Source organism: Salarias fasciatus, chromosome 8, assembly GCF_902148845.1.
Source record: "Salarias fasciatus chromosome 8, fSalaFa1.1, whole genome shotgun sequence".
NCBI classification, from domain to species: domain Eukaryota; kingdom Metazoa; phylum Chordata; class Actinopteri; order Blenniiformes; family Blenniidae; genus Salarias; species Salarias fasciatus.
In genome coordinates this window covers 9,743,282-9,756,860 of record NC_043752.1, presented here as the reverse complement: position 1 = coordinate 9,756,860, position 13,579 = coordinate 9,743,282, and the positions used below count along the sequence as shown (strand labels likewise).

The following is a 13,579-nucleotide window of genomic DNA, read 5'->3' as shown; positions in this document are numbered from 1 at the left end:
CAAACATGTACTGCGTGGATAACAGCAGATCATCTGCGAACAGTGAATCCAAACGCTAAATAAAAATCATGTGCTTCTTCCTATAGACCCCCCCTTTACAGTTTCTTATTTGACATGCACCAATCAATGGTGGGATATCTGTTGCTCCTCAACAGTGTGCTATAGAATAAACACCTGATCTTACTGGATCCCACTGCATTCAAGAACTGAAAGTTGCATCTATGACCCCATTTACATGACAGCTTTTACCAGCTTCATCAAAAGCTCATGTCTCCAAGATATGTTTTTGTTGGTAATAAGTAAACTTTGGACCACAACAGTATGTAAAACAAAATGTCATTTAAAAAAAAGAACACAACACCATAAATTCTTTACATAAAATTAACATTTATTATAAAAATACAACAACCAGTTGTCACAGTCAAGGTGTTCAGTAAGGTCATTTCATCAGAGTCCAACAGAGGAGCAAAATGTGCGACGCTTCCCGAATTTTTAATGTCGACACGCTCGAAAACAACTATCCCACACGCGCAGCGGACAACGCACACACGCGGGAGATAAGAACAATGTGAGGGAGCTTGGCTACCGTGAGGATATAAAAATAGATAAGGACATAAGGTCCCTTCTCAGACAGGAAATGAAGGAGATGGACTGTGTCGTCTTTCACACATCACTCTCATTATCCATTCCTCTCAGACGCGACCTCCTCCCTCCATCACACGCTGACTTTTTGGGAAAGAGGGGAATTTGTTGGTGTGAAAGGAGGTCAGCGATGGTGTCGCCGATGGGGTGGTGGGGGGGGAAAAAAAAAAAAAAGATCGCCTACGGTAGACACTAGAACCCGGGTGGACACACAAGTGCGCACTCACATCCGCATTGTACACACACAGACACGCAGATGTGTTGCTAAAGGGTTGCCATGACAACTTCTTTTGGTTCCCAGTCGGCCGGGGAGGGAGTGAGAGCGAGTGTGTAATCGAGTAGAGTCATTTAGGGCTGAGAGAGAAAGTCGTTTTGTAGCAGAAATGTCCATTTTAAGGGTAATTTCAGGACTGCGAGCTCCCAAATAAGCCTCGCAGCTCGCAGACGAGAACACTGCGAGGCTGTTTTCAGCTCTGACTAAACAGCCAGGAAACACCGTCGTCCTCCCACCAGTAATCATCAACCCATCACATCACCATCACTGTGTTTCATCAGTCTGACACCTCCGTTAGTTTGGCTTTTAACAAGACAATTACAGTCCATTCATTCTATTTACCGAGCGCCTCGCCGTGTGCGGATCCCCGAACACGTGCAGATCAAAACGATTAGGTGTGCCTTAAACCTGTGGGGGAGGGGGGGAGGGCTGCGTCATGAATTTGTGAGTGAAACCCCTGGTCTAATGATGAAATATTTTCATCTCAGAAACATCACAGTGCGGCAAAATCACAGTCAGTTTGATCTATGCTTTAATAAACATGTAGCTAGGAGCCATCAAGTGGATATTGCAACACTCATGCCTCAGAGAAATATATTGGAGATGGAATAATCTGATGCAATCTCAGATTTTTCTCAAGATTTTCATTAAATTGGACTCCATTATTGATAGTATTTACGGTTCCTCTTTAATTTTGTTTGTAATGACTCATTCATCCAACAGTTTCCTAGTTAGATTCGGAGTTCGCCTTTCCCATCAGGGTTTTACATTAACTTCACGTGGAACGCTGGGTAACGACGCATGTGATTCCAGGTTGCACTTTCAGAGATTTTTCTCTCCCAGATGTGAAACACGATCACTTTCGGTGAGAGCTGCAGCTGAAAGAAGCCCGACATTTACCGGAGCTGCAGGGGACGAAACTCACGCCACAAGGAAACGAGTTGGAATTTTAAAAATCTGAACAGTAGAACTTGAAAGTGATTCAAAGGCAGTGTGGAATCACTCTGTGGAGTTTGCATGTTCTCCGTATTAGACATACGAAGTTAATTACTGATTCTCGTCCTTAAAATCAAAGCGATTCCCTTTAACGCTTTATGAGGGGGAAGAAGCGTTCCTTCACTTTTAAAGCTTAGATTTAGCCAGAGGTCAAAGAAACATAAGATCCTCTGGAATTATTTCGGTTCTAGAATGTCACGTTTCAATTTCAAATTCACTTCAACATCAAACTGCAAAAAAATATTTTTCAGTTAAACTTCAGTTTTGTGTCCAAATGTAATTTTAGGAGGCACAAGATTCGTCACACTGCTCGTGTCCGTGCGATTATGAAGTAGTTTAGCGCTGACATCAATAACATCTGCTTCCCAAAGCAAGAACACCTCGAAAATTAGTCAAGATTGTCATTTTGGTTAGAATCCATAGGGATTAAAACTAAATCCACTCTGCCAGGGCAGTATCGGGAGCTGTTCACAATAAGACCAAAACAACAGAACACACTGAGAACAGACAACACACACACACACACAACACAGTGAAGAGTTTGCATAGGATGGTCACCAAGGTATTAGACTGCAGCAGACAGTGAAGACGGGAATAATCTGGATCATTAAAGGAAAATTCCAACCTTTTACACCAATGTTAAAATGTACTGTATGCATATTGCGGCACCTTGAAGCCCGACTAATCATAACTAAAGCACAGGACGAAAGCTAGTGACACATCAGGTGATTCAAAATCTGTAAATATATGACAATGTTTGGAAGTGTTGAACATGAAAGCATTATTTCCATGACTAGACAAAATCTAACATCAATCTGGATCTTTTACCCAACTTTCCTGAGGAGAGAGATGCCTTTATTGTCATTGTATTTTCAGTCCTGCTGTAAAAACCAGCATCACCAGTGCACTTTTTTCATGTCTGTGAATCAAAACCTTAGCTTTAATCTTGCTGGAGAACACATTAGTCCTGTAGGGGGTGCTCAAAACACTCATTTTGGGAGTGAGCTGAAGTTTATTTTGTCATTTTGTGAACTACACATGGCTTCCTACGTTTCCCACGACTGCTTCAAAGACCCTGAGAAGAAATATTTGAGTGATATGTGACTCCGTATATTTATATATTTCCTTGAAAAAAACATTTCAAGTGCTGTGTGTGAAACGCGTCTGAGTGCAGGACGAGCTGTCAGCCTTTTTACCAAGTTTTACAGGAAGAGAAAAGGAGAGAATTTCATGTGAAACTACTTCAATAGTTACTTTTTTTTGACACTGTTCTGAGTTTTTGCGTATTGAATTTAATCTGCTCCCACTACCAGAGCTGAGTTTCAGTTGTCTTGTTGTTTATGCTCTGTGTTTACAAAGACAATAAAGGAACCTTCAGTCTGAAATGTACGCAGCTGTTGGAATTTCATTTCTTTCCCCCGATCTGCAGAAACTCAGCCTGAGAGGATGTTAGGCTGGAATGGTCCTTTAACGATGGAAAAACTGGGGACACATTTAAAAGTCAACACAGACCACATCTGCACTGCACAGACAGACGGAGCAGGTGCCCGAGGACGTAACGCTACTTCAGATAGATGAGAAACGTGCTTCTCTACAACAGAAAATACAGGTTTGAGAACACATTCGGTGGCCGCTCAGGGCTGACATCCGATCCTCCGAGAGGAAAACATTCAGTTGAAACCAAAGTTTAACCCAGACCTCTGTACACTGAGCTGAGGTTGGCATCTCAGTTGCTGGTTTGAATTTACTACTTTCATTGGCTACATAGAGTAGAAACAAGTGTAACTTTTTAATGATTTAATTTCTACTTGCATCTGGTAGATCATAAAATATGATCCCTTTGCAAATTAGTGTGTTTTTTAGGCTTTTATTTGTATAATCTGTAGAGTCTTTCATTAGATAAGAATAATAAAGATAATAGTTTGTGTGTGTTTGTGGCATAAAGTGACAGCGTATCCAAAATGTGGCAAGTGGGTTTGATCAAATGCGACATGGGTTTTGTGCAAAGCTTTCCGTTTCCCCTCCGATTGGCACGCAGGTGGAAGCCTACATTCTGATATCGACAAACCACTGGGAGCTTAAAAAATGTCCAATTAAACCAAAACGGGTGAGGGAGGTACCCAGCTTCTGCGTTGGGACGCCGGCCTCCTCAGGCCTGCAGGAGCTTCCGGAGGTCCTCGTCCATGCCCCGCGCCCTCAGCTGCTCCAGGCTGTGGTAGCGGTGGACCACCTTGTCGGCGGTCACCACCACCACCCGGAGGCCGTGCTCGTCCTGGCCGAGCTGGCAGCCGATGGCCGAGCTCACCACCATGTCCAGGCCGCCATGGCAGCCCCCGGCGTTTCGGTGGTAGTGGCCGGAGAACACTGCCTTCACCCCTGCGATGTGGAAGAAGGAGAAGCAGAGACGGAGGAAAGAAAAAAAATCGAATAAATCGGAGCGTGGTGAAATGGGGGGGGAAACATTTTTGTTATTTTTAGTGACCTGTTTTAGTTTTGTCTCTTTGGGATATTACTAAAAATAGGTGACACAGTTTTAAGGTGCCTTGTAATTCACATCACGTCTGACCCTCGGCCTCTCATTATCACAAATAAAGAGACAGAACGCAGACTTGGTGGCATCACACAGAACTAAAAAATAAACAACAACAAATTATGTCGACAGGTATTGTTAATCAATATGAGCAATGCTGTTTTGCTTTAAATAACTCACAGCAGCTCCTGGAGTGCTTTTGATGAAGAACCTGCTGCTCAGTTTCTTCATTTTTTTTGAAGGATGTGTGTGTATGCTTCATTATAGCTCGCTTATTAGCATACCCTCCTTATTAGAGATACGCGTAACCTACACCAACATATAATACATAACACCGCTTGATAACTCTCTTCTCAAAACCCACCAGAGACTGTCAAAATAAGGAATTACAGGTTAAAACAGTAAAGACGGGGAGGGAAAGGAAGTCAGAAGAGACAGCAGATAACAAGAAAGTCAAGAGATGAACAGGAAGACAGAGGAAGTGAAACTGTAACCCAGAAAGAAAACAAACCTTCCTCTTGTGACATATTTCCAAACCCTGGTAAACCTCCATTTGAAGTGGACACGATTCTCAATTTGATTACACTTACAGGCAGCCTCATTAATAGAGCGGTGGGGGTGGGGAGGGTGGAGGTGCCCTGAAGCACTGACAGTCTGTCACTGCTGCAGGAATGAAATAACCGCACGCTTAAAACACGTCAAAGTGGCCTCGCTCTGCGAAATGAGTTGATATTTCTCTGTTCCGTGTTTATCCCAGCCTGTGAGTCTGTTTACCCGTCCTGCTGACAGTCCATCTTAACGTTTAAGGCCAAAACAAAAGGTTAGGGATGACGAAAGAGCTTAATATTAGGATTATGTTGTTGAAAACGAGCGGAGTGTGACGGAATCATGACTGCTCGGGTTTCAAATGCACGCCGTCGACGATGGGACGCTAGTTCTGCAAGTGTTTCCATGAGAGGGAAGTCTGGCTGTTAGCTGCCTCGTCTCCTCAGAGACACCCAGCCAAAAAAACACAATAACCAAAACTGGCAACAAAAGAGGATGAGTTTCAGTCTGTGCATGAGAAACACGAGGGTCTGTCCTACGAATCTGCACAACAAAGACGAGGAGGATCTCTCTGAATAAAAAGGAAAAAAACAAAAAAACAAAAAACCTCATGTCGCGGCTGCTGATACCATTTCCATACGAGCAGGCTGAAACTGCCCCGAATCATCAAGCCTGACACTCTGTGTAATCAAGCAGCACTAGAATACAAATGTGACCTAAATTTGTATTAATATTGGGAGCTACGTGAGGACAGCCATTGCAAATGCCAGACCATTAAATAATTAATCCGCTGTAGATGGAAATTGATGATTTAGGATTGTGTGCCTGGGTGGAACTCATTTCCAATCAGCGGCCGTGTGCCTGCCTCCCTGGGTGGCCCCCGCAGCTGTATCAGCGTCTATTAATGTATACATGTCCGTGTCCAGGAATAGAGCAGCCTTACACATAACCTCGCAACTTCCCCAGGTGTCTGACTAACTGGGCAGGGTCAACGCTGACGACTCACAAACACACGCTTGTTTGCAAGTGTGTGCCCTTGATGCTGCCTCTGAGCGTGCACTCATTATTTTGCATGACTGTGTGCACAGGTGTGTTCACGGGAGTGTGTACGCTTTTCTTTTCTTTTTTTTTTTTTTTCATCTATCTCAGCAGGATTGCGCGGTTCATCTACAGCTATTACGACCCTTGCGAGTGAAAACAAAGCGACAGAGGCGTGAGCCGGGGGAAATGTTGGATGGGATCACATGATGACTCAGTTAGCGACGCTGATTGCGGGGAAATGTTGGATTTGTTGCGGTATCCACACGAGAGCTGCGACTTCTCCGTCACCTCGGAGAGACTCGGTGGTGGGAGGAAGATGTGAAGACGGCAATAGCAAAGAAGCGATAGACACAAATTAATCCTGTAATAATAATGACGAATGAACGAACAGGAGAAGGAGGGGGGGTAAAAGAAAAAATCTATTTGAAGCTAAAATTGGTTTTTTGAACCTCCTCTGAAACTCCCAAAGATACCAAGATTAATCATGCTACCAAACACAGTGTGTGGGAGAGTGTCAGTGTGCATATGTGTACATGTGTCGGAGCGTCTGCGTCTCTGATGATCCACGTCCCACATGCGCTCCACCACACCACGACGCAGCATTTGCCGAACGCCAGACTGCCATCAAAAGCTCATTTGATCTGCTTAGCGTTTGTTTCCTCATTTGGATGAACTGGGCATGTTTTTTCTACCTTGACTGGACTCGAAACATCAAGTTAAAGGTCTCCAGTGATCACTTTCTACTCATCATCAGGATCTCTCTGGGTGTGTCAGACTTTAGGTGGAGCACCGTCCATGTCAACCTTGTAAACAGAAAACTTTAGTTGTGGTTTGGGGGTTCGTTTAAATCAGCGTTTCTGTTGTTTTCACATAAAAAGACATAGTTTTCAATAAATTAACATTTAAAAGCAATGCAAAAATTCTCATATAAACTGGGTCTTTTTAAAACATTCATGTCATTAAAATCAATCGACTCTCCAGACTAGTGATTTTATAGAAACAATCCAGAAAATGAGCAGTGATTCATCCTGCTCTACAATCATTTGGGCATGTCCCTTTCAAAGCAGAGTGTTTATGTGACTTTAGAAGTCAAAACATTCCACCAGGCGCCTTGTTTGCTCAAGAAAAACACTGTGAGAGAAAAGACGGCCTGTCAGAGAAAGTAAATCGGTTTCAGTCTCCAAAAGAGTGTCAGTATGAATAAAAGATAAACAATTGGAAAAATAAATATAAATATAAAATAACGATGTTGAGAAAGCCATCTCCTTTGTGATGCAGTCAGAAGATGGAGCTGACCTTTGGAATTGTCTGCCAGAAAACGGTTTAGCGGCTGAGAGTGCCTGCGTAACACTGAAAAATACGTGAAATAAAAATGGAGAAGATAACCTAAAACCTCTGATAACTAGAGAAGATATGAGTGGAGGGGTGACACACATGTTTAGCAGTGGCAGCGGCAGAAAGATTAGCGGTGGAAACAGGACTAAAAGTCTACAGCTGTGCTAGCAGCTCAGGGGAACTGTTCCTGAGCTGATGTGGACGCCCCACACACACACACACACACACACAGCAGTGTGTTAGCACAGCAGCCGTCACAGCTTCTGTCCTCCACCTGTGTTTACGCCGGATGTGTTCGGGCACAGTGAGGAGCGTTGATCACCTGCATTTTTGCTCCCAGTGGCACACCCAAAGATGTGACAGAGCATAAATGTCCATCATGCAATGGCACTGTTTTTCGAGTTCTCACAGATGTCTCAATCAGTTTGTTCAATGGTATTTTTGCTTTTTTTTTCCCTTCAGGCAAGTGGTTTTCTTTTTTTTCTTTTAAACATCTTTGAAATGGCATGTTTTAAAAACCTACATTCCTGAAGAGAAGAAAGCAAAAATACTGAGTGGAAGATGTCTGCCCAGACGAAGTGCTTGTGTTCAACCAGTTTTCTACTTCTGCACAAAACATGAGCAAAAACTGTGCTTTCATTGGGTCGGAGCATGCTTGTTGTGTGAATGGACCCCCGAAAATGCAACAAAAGTTAACGCTGTCGAGTAAACATTGCCTGAATAGATGCATGATTGTCAGAATCCATCTGTGCTCCTTCAGAACTACAAGTAGGTTGCTGGTTGTGTTCTTGTGGTGGTGAACTAGAAAATAATCTGTTTAATCTGAATTGCAAAGGATATTTTGTAATTCTATTTGATCACCAGTACAACCTTTCCTCACAAGACGAAAAAGCACGCATTATCCCCACTGTCAGGTAAAAATAGCGAGTAGTAAGCGTGCACAACTATTATGCTTTTTTTTTTCTGACATGATAACCTGAAAGGTAGCGAAGTAACACGCATGGCTGTAGGCTCAAGCTAGCTGTAGCGTAATGATGCGGCCCCCCAATGGGAAAATGGCTTTGATGTGACAAGGAACAAGGACAAAGTGCGATACGCTACCTGTTTTACTTTTCTTCACTCCTACTAAAGTACACACCTCACCCTCCATACGTTGTTATCTGAAAGTGTCTCACAGTGCAATTAGCGTGGGCGGCCTGGTGGGACTTCAACCCTCAACTGTGTAGTGTTAGTGCTGTGGCTGGAGCTATAGAGACACATCGAGAGTAAAAGCTCTCTCTCCTCCCAGCAAATGCTAGACCGAGTCCATTCAGCCCAACAAAGAAAGTAGGAAAGTATGCAAAACCTTCCTTTGCAACTCCTCTATATGCAGGCACAGCAGTATCACGCTAAATTAGGGTAAATGTAAACCCTCCTCCTTTTCCTCGCTGAGTGGAAACCCTTGTGAAAATGTGCAGCCATTGCACTGATAATTCCACGTGTTGTCTCAGCCTCCACTGAAATCCCATTTACCTGTCAGCCTGGACACGGCACGGCTTCTTTTGTGCTTTTCTTTGTGATAAAGACTCCCGTGTGGGGACTGGCCTTTGCTTGACAGACAGGGGTGGGGGTGGGGGGGGGGGTGTATGGTTGGGGAGGGCATAGGCGCTTTCAGAAAACACCCAGAGTAAGCAGTCGGAGTGATGAAAACATATTGAATGCAAACGGAGGAAAATTACCCCGAGTCAAATTGAATTTTGGTCAGAGGTGGCAGAGAAATGCACAGAAAGGAGAGCAGAGATCTTTCCAATATGGGCGGCACTTTATGTGTACATTATGGCTCTTATATGCTGCAATCATCTAAGCCAATTTAAGTAATAATTGCTAGATCTGTCGGAATACCCTGAAGCAACTTTGACTGTTGAAATACTGCGAGCTGCCGTGTTTGTGTCGACTGCCGGCTAAAGGAGTGAAAGAAACATTGGTTCACATCTAATTAGGTTTAATGTTTGTGATGCTTGCATCCATCTACACTTCCCTCCATACTGTCTCACTTTCCATCATCTCCTTTTCATCTCTTGGTCAGTGAAGGGTGGGCTATAAGATTGGATTTGCTAATTGCAAGACGGGTTCCCGTCTTGCCAGTAAGCCCCGTTCCATCAAAGCATTCATCTTCAGACCTTTTCTCTGTTTTCACCTTCTTTTCTCTTTGGACACAAACTCCTGATGTAGTACTGAACAAAGCTGTCATCAGCACATCTGTGAGAGCCGATTGCGTGGGAGTGCACATCCAGCGTGCGCGCCGTTATTGAAGGGCGGTTGTCATTAAAGTGCAGGTCTGGGAAATAATTCATCATGAAATGGTGGCTGTTGATAATTTGCATGACAGAGGGATACAAAATGAGGCGGTGTTGTGAGGCATCTTACAGCCCCGGATCCTCATAAATCACTCAGCCAGCCATCATCACCGAGCGGCTCCTTCTCATGTCATCCAGCTCGCAGACCCACAGGACATAAAAACAGGTTCACATGCATGCAATCAAGAAGCAGAGCGGGAAAATCATCTGATTCTTAAGATCCAGTCTTGAGTTTTGGCCTTTTGGTTGACAATGTGGTGACTAATGATAGTCAATTCATCAATCACTGTGACCAAGATTTAAGAATGAATGGATCATCTGTCAAGCTATATGCAGGTTTCTGAGTCCACATTTGATGTTGAATTTCACTAAGACAGATATATGTCATCAGCTCAGGAGATGCCCGAAAGATTGTACAAAATATCCACACCAGAAAGCCAAATAACAAACAGCAAGGATTTTGAGAAGCATTTCTTATAAAATAGTGAGATCAAAAGCCTGTGAGAAACTCCCCTGATGAAAGCAAGCCATGCTACTCCCAGACTCCTCAAAGTTGTCTGATCTTGGAAGAAAAGCCAAGTTGGGCTTGGAGAGTACTTGGATAAAACTCCGGACCAAACAAATCTTGGCTGCCAACCCCTTTGAAGAAGTCGCCATGCACCGCATCTCACCACCACCAACACACTTCCTGGAATTCCCGGTCTTTGAGTATCAAGCATCATTTCGTGCTCATATTGAGTTTAAACTTCAGGGGAGGAAAACAACTGGAGCCAACTGAAGATGGAAGTTAGGAGCAATATTTATCTAAAAATAAAAGGGGGTAAGATGCCTCAAAATGTAACAGTTTTGGCCCATAGGCCATAATTTTGATCCCTGTGTTCTAGACTGCTACTTAACATCTAGGCAAGAGCTGAAACTCACCTTTCATCGCATGTAATTATCCCAAGCATTTGAAAAGCCACTTTGAGCCAGGTCTCAATCATTGTCAACACATTTTGCAATTCTTTACAAAACTGAACCACAAAAGTGTGATCGCGATCAAAATTCAAATAGAGCGATTGCCTACGATGACAATACAAATGTTGAAAGGGCCACAAAAGTTTGTTTGATACTGCTGCTCGTGTTCGACTGAACCCAACATTATCTGTGAAAACCTTTCTGATTGAACCTCTTCAGGTGTCTGAACAGACCTGCAACCTTTGGCCTAATAAACCAAATTAGGCAAAGCAAAAGTCGCTGATTTTCAAATGTGGTGCATCTCGAACTCACAGCGCTGAGGAGATATGAGTTTCAGGATTAAGTTCAAACAAGGTTTTCGTCCAGAGAGGATGTGGTGTAAATCCCTGCGAGGGAATTGCTGTTTCAAGCATGACAAAAAGATGGATCACGAATGCTAATGCTGTTTGGACAAACATGGCAGTGCAGACCCAACTTCTTCTTTTTTTTTTTTTCTTAAAAGACACAGCTGGAGTACCAACACTGGAGACACAACAGAAACTAACAAATGACCTGGAAAAACAAAAAGAAAAACTGAAGAAATAAGCACAATTAGTAACAAGAACAAAAAAAAAAACAAAAAACAAAAAAAAACAAAATCACTGGAAGCAGTATGGCGATGTAGCAGTTAGCAGTCTTGTCTCAAAGGTCCACGGTTCAATTCCGGCCTCAGGATTATTTCTGTGTGCAGTCTACCATGTTCTGTGATGGTCCATGTTTGTCCTGCTATAGAACTGCGAATAATCCAAGGTTTACCCCTAAATATCGAGATCGGATCCAGCCCTAAGTTGGACAAAGCTATTGAAATATGTTATATCATAGCAGCTCCTGGAAAAAAGCAAAAACCACACTCCAGTTTTCAATTTGGAAGTCGAGCAAAGACATCCTAAACATCACGTACCTTCAGATCCAGAAACAGAAGACCTCAAAGGCAGGGGAAGAAAGCATTAGAAAAAGCTGAAGCATTATTAATTCAGTCTCATCATTAAAACAATGGGGTTAAAGGCTTAAGCGTGGCCTCCTATCAAGTCCCCAGTGGGTGATAAATGTTCCTTCGCTTTTGAAGGGAGTAGAACCCTCGCTGATAAGGACAACCGGAGGCAAAAAGAGCGAGAATGAGACAGAGGGGGGAAGATGGAGAGACTACACAGAGCAGCACACAGCTTATCTTTGCCTCTAATTACCTACTGTATGTACAACTCGACAGCTGCGAGCAACATTGGAAATCCCAACGAAAATCCCAGCTGCACTTTTGTTTTTGTGTTTTTCCCCCTACTTCTTTCCTCAACATAAACCGTGCTCGGAGGCAAACAAAGGCAGCAGGTAAGTATGTATTGGTGTGAATGCTCATCTCTCCTTGTTTGTACGCGAGACGATCCTGACTGCAGGATCTATGAGGATGAGGGAGGGCAAGGAAAACTAATTACAACACTCCATCTATGAGGAGGGGAGCGGCTGAGAGGGCTCCCGGGATTCCTGCCCGCCTATCTGAAAGCTGACACCGGTCCAGAGCTGTGGGAATTCAATCTGCCACAAGGAGATCCTCGTGCAGAGGTGTAAAACATGAGGCCCGCGGGCCAAGATCAGCTCGTAGGAGCCTCCAATTCGGCTTACCAAACCAGCAAGCAAATTGTAAAATTTAAAAGTAAATATTGATTTTTAGCAAATTTCTTGAGACAGTTATGTCGTTGCTTTCAAACTAGCCTCAAAGACATGCTGTCAGGGTGAGTTTGAAAAAACACCCATAATGCAACCACTACAGGAACAGGAGACGTTCTTTTTGTACATTTCACTGTATTTTCCACCTCAAGGTATCGATTCATATTGAGATTGAAGTGATTTCTGGCGTGATTGTTTGTATTTTTCTACTCCATATACACTGCGCCACAACAGAAAAAAACTACCTTTGCAGCTTAAAGATTATTATGGCGGTATTTTACCGATGCATCCCACTGGAGATGAAACTGGGCTGTACGTGGAACCTGAACAACTGTATTTTTGACACCATACTGTAAAAGCCATTCCTTTTACATTCAACAATGAGCAGGCTCCCGCAAAACTGCTGCATGTTGCCTTCCTCTTTGTGCAGTGACTAGATGCTGGATCAGATGCATTCATGCAGTGACAAATCAGAAAAAGTGCAGGTAATAAAGCCTGGAGAGCATTATTTACTGTGATTACGAGTGTGACAGTGACAAGGCTGCACAGAAGTAACAATAATACAAGCAAAGGACTTCCTCCAGGGTGTTCGGTGCTTTGTGTTATTGCTTCCAACACACCGTCTTTAGAGGACTTGCTGAAAAGTCTTCCAACAAGTAGGAGATGCCACAACATAACACTCACACAAGTTGTTTGTCTAACTTGTGTTGTCTCCTGGCTTGTCATATTAGCTTGAAAAGCAAGCAATGAACTTGAGACTTCCCTCGATGCAGGTTTACGATGGTTCTGATTCAAACTCAGGAGACGGCAATCACAGAGAAAATGCGCAATTAGAGAAACAATCTAATATTAACGAAATCCCTAACCATAGTAATTGCTCACGCAACTGAAAAAGGGGCTGCACAACACTGCCCTGGAGGGGGGTCATCACGGAGAGACGGTGTCATTAATTTGAGCTCGAATTCAGACAACAGTTTCCAGAGTGGAACTACTCGCTCTGATGAGCCAGAAGGAGACTAATTGGTGTTGCACCTTTTCAACGTGCAGCTGTTCTGCTGAGATAACACACACATTTAACATAATTTTATATATATATATATATATATATATATATATATATATATATATATATATATATATATATATATATATATATATATATATATATATTTTAGTTTAGATATTATTCGCACAAATACAGACACGCACAAGATGCACAAAATA

General features: G+C 43.1%; 1 protein-coding gene across 2 annotated transcripts in view; it reads right to left on the bottom strand.

Moving 5' to 3' along the window:
• Positions 1 to 1,252: 1,252 nt before the first annotated feature.
• Positions 1,253 to 13,579, bottom strand: part of cpped1 (calcineurin-like phosphoesterase domain containing 1) — a 29,929-nt gene continuing 17,602 nt past the window's right edge. For both annotated transcript variants that reach the window (XM_030098151.1, XM_030098152.1), the window contains one exon: positions 1,253 to 4,288. In XM_030098151.1, the coding sequence (XP_029954011.1) occupies positions 4,062 to 4,288 (227 nt within the window). In that variant the 3' untranslated portion in view covers positions 1,253 to 4,061. The remainder of the gene's footprint in view (positions 4,289 to 13,579) is intronic.